This window comes from Magallana gigas, chromosome 2 (assembly GCF_963853765.1).
Source record: "Magallana gigas chromosome 2, xbMagGiga1.1, whole genome shotgun sequence".
In the NCBI taxonomy this organism is placed as follows: Eukaryota; Metazoa; Mollusca; class Bivalvia; order Ostreida; family Ostreidae; genus Magallana; species Magallana gigas.
Genome location: NC_088854.1, coordinates 44,592,512 through 44,606,990, shown reverse-complemented (window position 1 = coordinate 44,606,990; position 14,479 = coordinate 44,592,512). Strand labels below are relative to the sequence as shown.

Below are 14,479 nucleotides of genomic sequence, written 5' to 3'. Positions count from 1 at the left end.
TGATAGAATATAAAGAATATCCCATTTCATGTACATACATGTAGGGATGAATAATTCTTGATCCAAAAAAATGAGGGGTCTTTTCCACCTTAGTTTCAAGATCTGGTGATGAAAAAACCTTGTGTGATGAATTTAAACTTATATGTAAACCTAAGATTTAATCTTGTTTAAAATCCTAGAAAGATCCTTTGTTTCCATTGTACTGGTATGGAGGTACTCGTGTTTTATGTGCTGTTGGCTATTTAGTCTTGCCTGTGAATGGTGGTATCGATGCTCATGATAATCATCCATGGTTTTTTTTGTGTGTACCTATTTCTTGCTAAATATTTTAACGTAATTTATTAATATTTGTTGTCTTTTACTGCAATATATGGTTGTATTTTATTTTCTAAAAAGACCGATATTTATAATATTGACTTTTTTCAAACTCTAATGTTATATCAAATGATGCATTTGTTTATCAATGAAATACACTTTTGCCTCTTTTTAAAAGTCTCAATCTATAAATGTGACAATGGAGGTTATTAAATGGAAAAGAATCCTGTAAAATTTTACAGAATCATAAATCAGATACATGTATTAGTAGAAATAAAATATACATTTTATTTTTAGGCAAAAAATACCAGAAGTTAAAAGCTTTTTCTCAAACATATTTTTGAAGTAATGATGTAATTAGAGTGTATAATTTATTTTGTCACTTGAAGTTTTGCGAATTTAAAATTTTTTCTCGCTATTCAAATATTCACAAGCGAAATTTTGTTGATTTGGTATAAAATCTCAAAATATATATGCTTCTGACATAACCTGCTATACATTTTTATTTTCAAAAAATGTGACATAATTTATAAAATGTATCTTGATGAATTTACAACTTGTATTCACATGCCTTCAATTGAATTTAATTTACATTGAATACAGTCTCCATTATTACATCACATTGTGAAAAAAAAAAAATTCAACAAACATTCCTTGTCCTTTGATTAAGTGCCTTCAATTGGAAACAAGTGACATATAAATTGTGATAAAAGTATCTTTTTGTGAAGAATATTGTGTTCAAAATCTCATGTGTGTATATACATGTAATAGATCTATATAGTATATACATCATATCATGGTGCACCGTTTGTCTCAATCTCGTTTATGTTTTTTGTTTTAATCATTTTGTGTAATATTCATGTGAAACTATGAAATATTTTTCACGAGTATTAGAATTGGCAACGTACACACCTTTTCATTGGCTTTGCAAATTTGAAATGTATGTTGGATTCTTAACAAAATATAATCTGTACATGTGGAAAATTCATTTCGTCATATTAACCTATGTATTAGTAATACTGATAACAAAACAGTCAATACTTATAGATGTACTAATATATCATCTACCGGTAATTAGGGAAAACAGTAACTACATGTAAATGCGTATTCATAGGAATATGAAGCTGAAATATTTATGCCATATATCAGAAAAATTTCAAAACCTGTATTCTGCATATCCCAATGAATTGTACCTTACATTAATTATATTTGTGAAAAAACCCTTTCGGTCATATAAATTTTCTACAATTTGATTGATATTAGATTCTCTTTGAATTGATTTGACAATTCAAATGTTACAATTAAATGGTACGTGGCTCATGTGTCTTACATATGTTTTGTCCAGCTTTCTAAATAAATGAAGATTTTTATAAGAAAAATAAAAATCCTTTAGCTTCATTTCAATTCATTATTTGATGATGTTCAGCTATTATTTGTAACTTAGTTAAAACATCATAGGTATACTTCAGAATATAGACAGTTTTTCAATAGACAGCTAATGCCTACAATGTTTGATTTCCTAGACATTTATACAACTGTTTTATCCATGGTGATAGCAATATTGTTTCTGTTCTGCTTTGACACAGTAAAACAAATTGATGTGAAAGATTGTAACTGATATGTGCCAAACAAGTGTTAATGCTTCCGAATAAAGAAATACTATATATGTTTGTTTAAAGGATCTTAAGCATATTTTTAACTTCAATTTATTGTTATTACAGTAATATTTTTTAAACCACGTGTGAAAAGATATTGTACGATTGATGAATGCACACTGTTGTCTTCAACACCATATTTATTTTCTTATACCTGTAAATAGAAAGGTCAATGAAAATAAAATTATGAATGATTGAAGTTTTTGACAGTTATTTTATTTTTTAACAGAGATTGTAGAATTCAGTTTTAAATCTCATTTCGACATCACATCCGAACGAAGCCAGCTTGCAGAGGTATGTGAAAACAATTTTTTTTTAATGTCGAGTTCCGATGAGCAGGACTTTTTAAAAGGACGAACCAAAGACAAAACAGTAGCTAGCACAAGTCTGCAGTTTATGGGAATACTTTTGGTTTATTATCAGGTAACATGTCTTATTATACTAGGCTCATTATCTTCTTTAAATTATGACAAAGCTGAATGGATATGTTCGTTTATAAGTTTTGATATTGAATTATTGTAAAACCATATATAATAGCTGCAGTAACGTATTTACATGTAGCCCGCTCCTGATATTTTCATTTGACGTTTTCTGGAAATAAAAAAAGATAGCCCCCCCCCCCCCGAAAAAGGGGGGGGGTACATTATTACAGGTACATCTACTTAAATATAGCAATATATAGCATTTTAAAAAAAATTCATTCATTTTAATAATTTTCTGATAATCAAGGAGAGGTATTGTTCGCGTAGATTTCCCTTACTTGTATTGTACATGTAGCAACGTTAGTTTAATCTTGTCTGAAACATCATTTCACTTTAAACTAATAATATTATCATATTTTTAAAAGAAAAGTTCAAGGCCTTCGGGTAATTGATTACAAAAGAATTCTTATAGTTTTGATTCAGAAAATGTTATTTAAGGCGGTATATATATATATATATATATATATATATATATATATATATATATATATATATATATATATATATATTACCAATGCAATAAGTTTTAATCATATTTGCTTAAAATAAGAGATAATAAACAAAAAAAATCCTCATGACGTAAATTTTTAATCTTTCTTTACCCATATATGATCAATAATAGCCTAAAATATGTTTTAAATTTGCTCTTTTCAAGTCCTTGACAATCCATTCAAGCAAGTAAACACACCAACAGATGTACAAATTATGTTCAAACCATCTTACTTTGTTTACTGGGAGTTTGATCTAATGTCACTTTTATTTTGACTTCACATGCATATAAAGTCTGGTTTCAAGCTTGGCAAACAGAAAGCATTGAATTCGCCAATATGCTTGTTTCATGTTCAGTGTAAACTCTTTCAAATAAGCGGTAAAATCTACATGTCCATAATCAGAAGCATAATATACATGTATCATATTAATCTTATTGTGTTTTGTAATTGCATTCAGTAAATCATTCAAAATATTGACTTCTTTGATTTAACATTTTTTATCACTTTTATTTTTTTTTATTGAGTCGACAATCGCTTTCTTGACATTTATCAAGCGATAATGATTTAGTTCAACAAGGTTGGAGGTCAATAAATTGACCATCAGATGTTTTAAGCTATGAACTTTCATTTTGTAAAGAAAATTATATATATATATATATATATATATATATATATATATATATATATATATATATATATATATATATATATATATATATATAAAATATGTGTGTGTGTTTTAAAATTTAATTTTTTTCTCATAATCTTGATATAGAACTATTCTTCTTATAAAGATGATAAAAGACGAAAACGGAGCACTTTTAATAGGATTTTAAAATCTCAATATCACTAAAACACATTAAATTCTTATTTAAAAATACCCCGGTCCTCAGGGCTTCAATAAGCTGTTCTAAAAATCCCAATATAGATCAATGTATATATGTGCTTCATGCCTGTAATTTAATCATACAAATATATCATACACTGAAAGGTTATCATTTTTTACGACTTTATCTTGATTTATTTTGGTTTATCTCGTTTTATAAAATACTGATAATCGAGAAAATATATGTCATCACCTAACCTTTGTTTTATGATATTTTCTTTCCTTCGTTGCAGCTTGTGGTATTTCCCCAAATTATTATATCAAGCCATATCATTTTATATAATCTTATCTGTCATTTCTGTTGACGTTACAGACACGTGATATTTATATACATATGATATGTCAACATGACTGGAACATTTTCTTGTTAATCTATATATGTATTTGCAAATCATATCTGGATTTTTTGTTTGTTCCAAGTACAAAGTCGAAAATTGTTTGAATACATTTTTTTTCGTTATTCATGTCAATATAATTCAATACCGAATTTTAAAAAAAAGTTTTAATGCATATCTTGATGATTTTTATTTCATATTAGCTATTTTTCAAGTTATGAGTAACATGTTATTTTTTGTTTTCAAATTCTCAAACTTAATACATCTTACATCTTTAATCTTTATTTTATAACAAAATATTTACATAATAAAAATAACTATTACCAGTTACAAGTTTTTTGATGTTCTAAAAATTTTAATGATGCTGATGTGTTGTCAATATTTCATAATGATATTTAAACCCGATGAACGTTAAAAATTAGTTACTTCGACGGATGCATCTTGCTCATCCTTACTTTCTTCTTTCTTCTGGGAATTTGAAATTGAGTCTTCTTCATCAGTCCCCTTCTCTTCAATGTCTAACAAAATTTCTCTTTGATTTTCAGGATCAGGTTGACGTTGCGTGTTGTCCTCACTTTGTTCATTATTATCTTTCTCATCATGGTCTAATTTTTTGTACGGTTTCTTGAATGTGGTTTCACTGATGCTTGTTTCTTGGACTTCTTCTCCCTCCTCAAGGCGTCTCCTTTTCTCCTGGGCCAAAGCAGCTTTGGTCACTGCCGCGAAACCAACTTTAGTAGGCCTATCGGGATAACTAGTAACACCTTTATCAATTTCTTGGGTTAGTCTTATTTTCTCTTCAATGGCTTGCCAACGACTTTGAACAATTCTCTTTCTATTCAGAGCTGTTGCTCTTCTTTTTATCTCACTAGTTCTTTGTTGATTTTCAGCAATCGTTCTGACCGCGGCAAGTGTTTTTCTATTAAATCTATCTTTTAGAAGCCGTTTAACCCCAGATATTTTCTGTTCATAAAGAACAGCATTATTTTCCTCTTGCATTCCCCGTGTGCTCGCGTCATCCCCTTCTTCTAAAGCTTTGGTAAATTTAGACAAATTCTTTGCAAATTGTACACGTAATTCTTGTGGTTGTGTTTGTTGTTGTGTTTGTTCCCTCAGTCGCTTAGTGTATCTTTTCCACATGTCTCTGCTCTTGTTTTCCGTACGTTTATAGGAATCTTCACTGAAGGTGGTATCCACTGAAGCAATAGATATTGTATCGTCTTCCTTCACGGCTTGAAGTCCTTTAACAATTTCCAACCCATCTTCGACTCCAATGTCAGTTGGAACTTCAGTCTGAGCAGTTATCCCAGCAATTAGTTTCCTTTTCCAGTCCAACTTGTTTGAAGCAACAATGTGAACAAATGTCGACATTCGATGCATAAGCATGCAAATGAATTGCAAGAATAACATGATTCCAAATATTGCCGTAAAAGCGAATGATATTGGTTCTATATATCCTCGACCAGGTGGCCCCTCTGAGACAGTGCAGGGCAGTTTAACGGAAAGTGCATGTTTAGTATTTGCATTCACTTCTGTTAAGACGTAAACAATTGTAACAAAGAGTGCGTTCATCAACAGGAAAGCGAGACAAACTTTGTTCCTAAGTTCAATCAAACCTTGGTGCATCTGAAAATAGACAAAAAATGTGAAGAACACTGAAAATCAAATTAGTACGATTATATTCTTGTAAATAGTTGCCTATCTCTGACCTTAAAAGATTTTAGTATGAAGAAAATTGAAGCCTGGTTTTTTTTTTTTAGCAATTTTTAATATAGATTCTTTGATTAGAGCATTTATTAACTTTTTGTGACTTTTTTAATATGTGATTCTACGTTGAAGATGTCCCTTCCGATCAAAAGTAGTTCTTTCTGATTCCATTTGTTTATATTTGAATTCATTTCCAGAAGTAGAATGCAATCCGTTAAATTTAACAGATATCTGCCTCTATGATTTTTTTCTAGGTTTTTCTAATGTGAAATGGGACTTCCCCACGTATGACCTCTTTATGACTCTCAGGATTACATCTTTTTTAAAGAAAAAATGTTTCATACTACTTTCTCTTCATATTTTTTCCTCAAATTAATTTTTCTTTTTCACCGATCCCCATCCCTACCTCTGTTCTTCCAATCCAATTTTAGAAATAACATCTTTAGAGGTATTTTCTTTATTTTCCTCTTTTCCTAACCTATGCTGATGAACGCCGAAATTCACCCGAGAATGTCATACTCAGGTAAGCTAACAAAAGCGTCAACAAAAACAAATACCTGTTTTTCATGTTCTTTATCGGTATCTAGTGGCTTCAAATACTTTGGTATGAATTCTTCCCAAAAGAGTTTTTCTTCATTGTCCAGTACAGCAACAGATCCCCTTTTTAGATCGTTGTCGTCCATCCATGTCTGAGAATTCATCATGTGCTTGTGCTCTTCGTCGTTAAATAATGGATTGCCTGAAACACATTAAAATGTGTTAAACAAGTTCAGTTGCTATAGAAACTATTCTCAATAATTATGTCTATAAATGATGCATACTTCGTTCTATATGTCCATCAATCATGTCGCTTAGACTTGAAAAATGAACATTTTCTTCCTCTTTCTGTTCCTCTGGTTTATACTCCTCTGTATCTTTCATTATTTGAGCTTCTATGCCGTCAAGTCTCTCCAGTATAATTCTGAATGGTCTGTCGTCTGTTCTCTTTACTGGACAACATCTTTAAGGTTTCAAATAACACTTACAATTTATCAAATATGTGATAATCAATATGAAATCAAAGCCGCTTTCTAAAAAAAAATAAAGAACAAACACACTGTATCAGTAAGCTGTATTATGATTATAAATTAATCCAATTCAACCATACCTAATAAATTTTCCACATGATAACAAATATTCAGATTTCTCTTCACCAAGACCAAACGAGTCTAATAACGTCGATGATCTGGCTGATTTTGTAGTTGTAGCTTGGTTTGTTTGTTGTGTCGGTGTTTCTTTAGTTTCCCGTGTTCCCCAGGATACCACATGCAAATTTCCAAGGGAATAAATCATTAACAGCATGGACATGGACGGAATGGAAAGGAAATACAAAAACCCATGCAAAACACAATAAAACTCCTGTACAAAAGAAGACAAATATGAAATGATAGATAGATAGATAGATAGATAGATAGATAGATAGATAGATAGATAGATAGATAGATAGATAGGTAGGTAGTAGATGGATAAATAGATAATTGTTACCTGTGGATGGATAACTGCCGAAACGAAGAAAACTCCAACGACAAACAAAAGAAACAGTGTTGTGACGGAACATACTCCGGCTGTAACAGCCTCCAGTAGTATACCAACAAGAACAACCATCATCAGAAGAGAGTAGAAGGTGGACACAACAGCGGCATAAGCCAACTTTAAGGAAATAAAACAACCATTAGTGAACAAATGTACATCTGTTATTAAAAATCAGCACCATAGTATTACAATGTATTTTTACCTGTGTGCTTGATTTGGCAACAAAACACAATATAATCATTCCAATCACCGGTATAAGATTTACTATCATCCCTGCGAATGGAGGAATAGCCGGAAAAGCCATGCTTATTGCACCAAGAACCATTAGGAAAATTGTACCCGGAGTCAGAATCGAACAAATCATCAAAAACATTTGATACAAGATGTAAATCTTAGTTATGTCTTCGTTTTTTCGGGTAACATTCCTCCAGTCCATTAAGAGATCTATGATATTAGCCATGGTTGACGGAGACCACCTCCTTCGCTGATTGTAGAATTCATTGAAAGTTTCCGGAGCATAGGTCAGTGCATCACTGGCAGCCACATACTCGACTTTGTAACCTTGTTGTAACATCAATGTGCAAAGCCATCGGTCTTCTCCTGAGAAAGTAAAATATATGAGCAAAAATGTCCTAAACTAAGTCAATTATTGGTACAACAATTCCTTAAAATACAAGTTTTTAATTTATACCTTGATCGTACTGGACATAATGATGCGGCTCAGTTGGAACTTTTGTATACTTGGCCATGACGTTGTCATCCATAAGCGCAGAACCTCTGAACAAACTAAAACACCCCGGACTACAAAGCACACATCCCATTATGTTCTCCGCTGCTTTCTGCAGCCAGTGACTAACAGCATATTCGAATTGTTGGTACCAAACCATTGGACCTTTTTAAATTTATAACAACAGAATATTACTAACGATTCACACTTCTATGTGGTATATTGTTAAGTGATAGAAAAGGAATATTACCCGATCCGATAGGATGGATTCGGCCACACGCGGCACCGACGTTAGGGTTCTTTCGCATCCTGTCGACCAACAGTTGAACAGCATTAGGTTGAAAATCGACGTCGCCGTCCAGTGCCAGTAAGAATGTGTTTTCAGCAATTGTTCGCTTTTGACGCCGCGACTTTCCAGGAAGTTTTGCCAGTTTATGCGCCAAAAAATAATACATGTACATCACCTACAAAATTGTAAACGCGAAATTATCTAAATAAGATTTAAGGAGGCTGGTTGGTAAACAAATTGCCCATTAGATAAATCCTAAAGTTTAAGATATGATGGGAGCCTATAACTTATTATTTAGTGAAGAAAAATCCCATAAATTCAAGCGTTTGAATTGAAGAATTTTCCTTTATCTTTAAACAGAAATCTTCTCCTAAAGAAGATCAATTCGGTCTTAAATTAACCCCGACCATCCAGCTGCTCTCTTTTTGTTTGACTTTTCTTTGTTTCTCACTGTCACTCTATGAATACTAAAATTTTTAAATCACTATAAATGAAGCGACAAAACTCTTCAAAATATTTTCACTAATTATCAATTTTAATCCAATTGCATGTTAAAGTTGTTACAGCAGAACTTGTGCTAGTACTAGTATATTGCTATGTTTTACCTGACTCCATCTTTTACGATGTCTGATTTTAGTTTTGTCTTTGAGATGGGCAATCAGTTTGTTTTCACCCGGAAGTCGCCATTCTAATCTACCTCCATAAGGCGTGTTTGTTCGAACAGGTGAATCAATTGTCTTTGATATTCCTGGTACAGATCTACACAAGAACAAAGGAGATTAAATGTAATATATACATGTAAAGCAATGTTCTATTCCTAAATTATCTTTTTGGATTTGTCATCAGTAAAATATGTAAGGTGTTACCGTAGCTTAAAAAAGTAAAATATAGCGTTTTTTGGTCAACGCCAATTATTACCATGTCCCCTAATTACGTAACGATTCTGAATATTCAGTTGATGTGTGCTACACTAGAAAGGGATTAACCTAAAAACTTTATTTTAAAACAATCTATCTACAAATGTTGCATTAAACTGTGGTTTTAATAATATCAGTTGACAATATATTTGGGCATTAATTTTTAAACTTTAACAGAAAAGTTTTGAGGATTTATATGTTTTGTTCTTATTTTGACAATACTTTTCGTATTTCATGGTTTAACCGTCTAAAATTGGTTGTCAACAAATAATGATGAGTCTAATGCCATTGTGATAAGAAATAAATATAAAACAAATACCTTGCTGCAGTTTCTACTGATGTGATAAGTTGTTTAACATAGCTGTTGACTTTGTATATTCCATTGCTGTCTTGTCGGGATTCAAAGGCGTCATCAAAGAAAATATGTGCTAAAAAGGACATTTAAATCTTTGAAATCTTTTTTTCGTATTAATTTAAGAAGGTGTCGGAACCTACTACTCGTTTTTTCTTAACTGAAAGCCTATTTAACAAAGTTGTTATATCAACAATACCTTCGAATTCATAGTAATCAGGATCTTTAACCCCAAGACCTAATTGCAAATTTCTCCTAGCGCATTGGTCATAATCTTGTCTGTAAAACATTGAAAATAGTTGCTATGAGTATTCTGTTTTGTAAATCACATATAACTAAAATATCAATCATTTCAATGGATGTTTTACCTGAATATAGACTTGAGTATCTGCACCATTTCAACCTCTGATTCATGCCACATTGTTGCACACATATATATCATCGGTGTATCATCCTCCCTAAGTTCGGACCACTCTTTATTTTGTGAATTTTCGTCAGTATCATTAGGTATTGGAAGCTCTTTGATTTCTTTCTGTAAAAGCAATGCACATATATGCATTTAAAAAGTGAAAAATTTTTGAAGCTTGAAATGTTCTTATGCGGTGTTTAACTCACATGTTTTTCTGTTTTTGTTTCCTTAACAATCCTCCTTCTATTCAAAAACAGAGACTGATCCGGGAACACTCCATCATACAATGAGCGGACAAAAAGACTGTAAGAAAAAACATTTACATTATTCTCACAATTATAGAATACTTACTGTAATAGTTTATCTCAATATGTCAGACTTACCGGTCAGTAGCAATTAATCGTTCCTTGTCTGGTGACCATATATGATTAGAAATCATCAAAAAGGAGAAGAATCCAAAGAGCCCAGCTAAAACAGCAGACCAAGAGAACTGGATATTCTTGAACATTGAAGATGGATCATAGTTTTTACTTGCCCAAACTGGCAAAGGAATGGCACAAGTTTGAGCATCTGTTGCGATTTTCAGAGTTATAAACTCTGAATATATTCCCCAAAATAAACCAATAACAACCGGCGTAGATAACACAACCGGAACCGCATACGACAATTTTTGTGCAAGGATTTTGCTGGCTGATTTGGCACATTTATAGCAAATCACGCTGGACATTACGTTAATGATTGCTACAACAAATGGAAGGTAAGAATAGCAGCTATCTTTTTGAGGAGTTTCAAATGTGAGATTTGTATAAACAATGTTCAATTCAGCTTTCTCGGTTGACTCGAAGAAAATGGTTTTAATGCAAGCATCCCCGTCCTTGCAACTTGCACCAAATAAGAGAGCAGGCATGACAAGAAGTGTCAATATTATCTTCCATAAGTTGGTTATGATACCAATTCTCACTTTCTCCCTCCTCATTTTCTTTTTGAAGCGAAAAACCCATGGAACATTACTTTCAGTTTTAGTGTATCTTAAAGAAGTTTTAAGCCTCTCTGTACTAGACTGCGGAATGAAGTTTTCCCACCATGAAATTGATATTAAAAATGGAGATAAAATCACTAGTGATATGAGAACGAGAGAGTTGCTGGTTTTGGAGCAATAAATATAGTAGGCCCAGAGACAAATTGATGCTATCTGACCAGCAAAAGCCAGTATATTCAAAACGCGAGCAACATGGATACGTGTTGGCAACTTGCTTTTGTCGTCGTGTTCTCTTAAAGGAAATACAATCTTTAGTATCCCAGGTATTGGGCATATACAGAAAGAAACGGCACACGCTGTCAACGGATCAAAACTTGGTAGCACTACTAGAACAAAAACGCACAATCCTACAGAATGAAGTGATTCAAGGATAAGTGCCTGAAAAAAAGAGAAAACTTAAATTGTATTCCAAATATGAAACTGTGTTGAAAAATAGAAATTATATTTTAAAACTCAGTCCGTTTTCAGTTGTAAAAAAAATATACCACTATAAAGGTATTCCACTGCATAGGCCAGGTTCTCTGTAACATCAGCACCCACAAATATTTGAGTATGGTAAACATATAGGGAGCTGTAATGGTAATAAGAATTCCCCAAATCCATCTCACATCAGTAGCGTTTAAAGTATACGACAAAGTTCCGTTTAAAGTCTTCAGATTTTTTTCGGTTGTAGAAGGAAATATATTGGCCGTCATAAACAGAAATGTCATTTTCGATATAATTGACGTTGAAAACACCAACATAAAGAGAAGAGAAGAGAACATTATTCTGCTGATTAGAAAACAAGCGTTCCAACATGCAATAGAAGAGCTCGACACATTATCTTCTGAAGTTACTCGGAAAACATCCCAGGACTTGGCTTCAGACCTGAAACATAAATTTAATGAAGTACAATATGTGTTATGTGTGTAAACATATTTAAAAATATAATTTTTAAAGAAACTAATATAAGCTTTAGTGCAGACCTTTCTTGATTTGGTGATTTAAATGAAGGTTCTGTTTGGCGGTACTGGACTTCTTTTGTTTCCTCTATACTATAACCATCTGCAGCGGATGATTCTGTGTCTGTATCGTCACTTGCAGAATCAATCGAGTCGCAGGAATCTTCCTCATAAGCTTGGTTCCTCTGTCCGCCAATGTCCATTTCGTTGCTAATTGAATTTATGGACATTTTCACCCCTATCAATAAATGGCAATTGCATGTTAAACATTTGTTTTTTTACGATTAATTTTAAGGTGACTAGTATCATTTTGTAACCTTCATTGATACCCTTTTCGTTTCTAAGCACATGTATGGACATTTTTACAAATAAATGTATCAATAAATGTCAATTGCATGTTAAACGTTTCATTTTTTAACATGTTATATACGATTATAAACGTAATTTAACATTTGGATATATACGGATCAGAAGTAATCTGTATATGAGACAGTATCAAATTGTAACCGTTCACATAAAAAGGTTTTTTAAATGAGAAAAATGAGCTAACCTTGCATCATTTCTGTTTCTTTCGTTCTAAGCACTGATCCTCCAGGGTATGATGCCATTTCCATCTTACTGAATACCAAAAATTAGACATTTGCATATATAAGTAAATTTCTAACTAATATACTGTTTTTTGTTTACGTATTTTTCGAGAATTTCTTATTTTGATACATTATAAAATTCATTATACAAGATGTTTTCCAATTATGTAAACTATATGTGATGTTTGTAAACATAATAATTTTTATTCTTCGATTGATATAATCATCAATTATGTCTTATGATTCGATAAATATCTTTATATAAACTTTAACATAAAGTAAGTCATGACGCTAGTGAAAATTTAACTAGATAAAGTGAAAACTTACACTTAATATATAAATGTATATTTGCTTGTTGAAAAATAAGTGTCATGTCGTTAGTTTTATTTTCAAAAATCACCCTTACCTTGAGTCACAGAAAGCCTGCTCTACAATGCATGAAGTCCAAGTAACTAGGTTGAGTTTTTACGATAAATGCTTTTGATACTGATAAATCAAAACAGGTTGATACAGAGTGCCCTCTTCCGTGTACACTGTACCCACTCCTGTTTACAAATTTTTCAGATAACACTTAAGTATATATACATGCAAGGTGATCTTTCCTCTATTGGTTTATGTGCACAGTGATTTTAAAATCAGCGTGATATACGTGTATATTTATTCAATTTGTAAATTTTTGATAAGTCAAATCAAAGATAAATAGATCAACTATATATCTCTGCTATCTGTTTGGTCAATTAAAATATAAGGATACTTGAGACTGCTTATTTAATGATATCAGTGTCATATAGTTTTTGTTTCGAGTAAACAAGACTCGGGTCACTGTTACCAGTAAACTTTTCAGACCAGATCAATGACAAACAGTTTTTCTAATAGTTTCCGACCACGGGTAAAAAATGGAAAGTTTTTTTTGGATATTTTTGGACGTAAAAATACTTCCAAATTAAAAAAAGGGAAAATCAAGATATATATGGTTAAAATTATCAATTTACATTTATTCGAGTTATTCTTTGCATAGCTTTGTATCTTATGATTAAAAAATATTAATTACTGGCCGTCAAAGGCGGTCGGTTTTAAGATATGTAGTAGCCGTGTGTATCCGCAGAGCTATTATAAACTTGTTAAGAAAATTGTTGGACCAAAATTATACTCAAAGAATTCCAAAATATTTAAAAGATTTAAAAGCCCCAATTGAGCTTAGCCAACTCATGACTTGTATACATATGTCATGACCAGCTGATATTTTCATCAAATGAGTTACGCCGTTACAATACACTGAACCAAAGTTCTACAATGTATCTATTTTATATAATAAGCACATTCACTTGTTTTGCCCTCGGGGTGGCTAATTTCCACCTTAATCTCAAGATGTTAAGAATAATAGGGCGATCCTGACATCTGGTTGCGACCCGAGAATTAGACCTTTGCTTGATATATTTTAAACACTTTCAGTTTGGTTTTGTTTCGATCAAGAGGTTTCGGATTGTTGCTGGTTGTCAAAGGAAGTGACGATATCCTAACAGTATTTTAAAAAATTTAAATTAACCTTTTGTACGAATTGCAAATGATTTACTAAGTTAAACAATATCAATGACGAAATGAACAGAAGATTTAAAGTGAGTATATGCATATATTAAAAAAGTAAAAGGCAATTTCACTACACTAACATTTTATTTTAAAGAGTTAATAAAAAGTATTTCCACCTGTGTCGACGTACATCTTGCCTCACTGTGTTTCTCGGTCGCGATAAAATTATCAAATTTTACGTACTGTTT

At 31.9% G+C, this 14,479-nt stretch overlaps 1 protein-coding gene across 1 annotated transcript; it reads right to left on the bottom strand.

The window, feature by feature from the left end:
* Positions 1 to 4,436: 4,436 nt before the first annotated feature.
* Positions 4,437 to 12,780, bottom strand: LOC105343573 (chitin synthase chs-2). The gene is made up of 17 exons (XM_034445405.2): positions 12,668 to 12,780; positions 12,142 to 12,355; positions 11,662 to 12,043; positions 10,521 to 11,554; positions 10,344 to 10,440; positions 10,097 to 10,260; positions 9,928 to 10,007; positions 9,696 to 9,804; positions 9,065 to 9,218; positions 8,421 to 8,634; positions 8,135 to 8,335; positions 7,646 to 8,043; positions 7,396 to 7,560; positions 7,019 to 7,269; positions 6,693 to 6,871; positions 6,429 to 6,610; positions 4,437 to 5,790 (listed from the first exon to the last, which is right to left on the bottom strand). The coding sequence occupies exons 1-17, from the start codon at positions 12,729 to 12,731 to the stop codon at positions 4,576 to 4,578; spliced, it is 5,103 nt and encodes a 1,700-aa protein (XP_034301296.2). The 5' UTR covers positions 12,732 to 12,780; the 3' UTR covers positions 4,437 to 4,575.
* Positions 12,781 to 14,479: the final 1,699 nt, after the last annotated feature.

Bases quoted from the DNA above. Each gene is read 5' to 3' on its own strand.
- LOC105343573 (XM_034445405.2), bottom strand. From the start codon at position 12,731: ATGGAAATGGCATCATACCCTGGAGGATCAGTGCTTAGAACGAAAGAA. The intron at 10,008-10,096 runs GTAAAACATCCA...AATGTTTTACAG, and splicing joins ATACTCAAGTCTATATTCAG to ACAAGATTATGACCAATGCG. The intron at 7,561-7,645 runs GTAAAAATACAT...ATTTCCTTAAAG, and splicing joins TTGCCAAATCAAGCACACAG to TTGGCTTATGCCGCTGTTGT.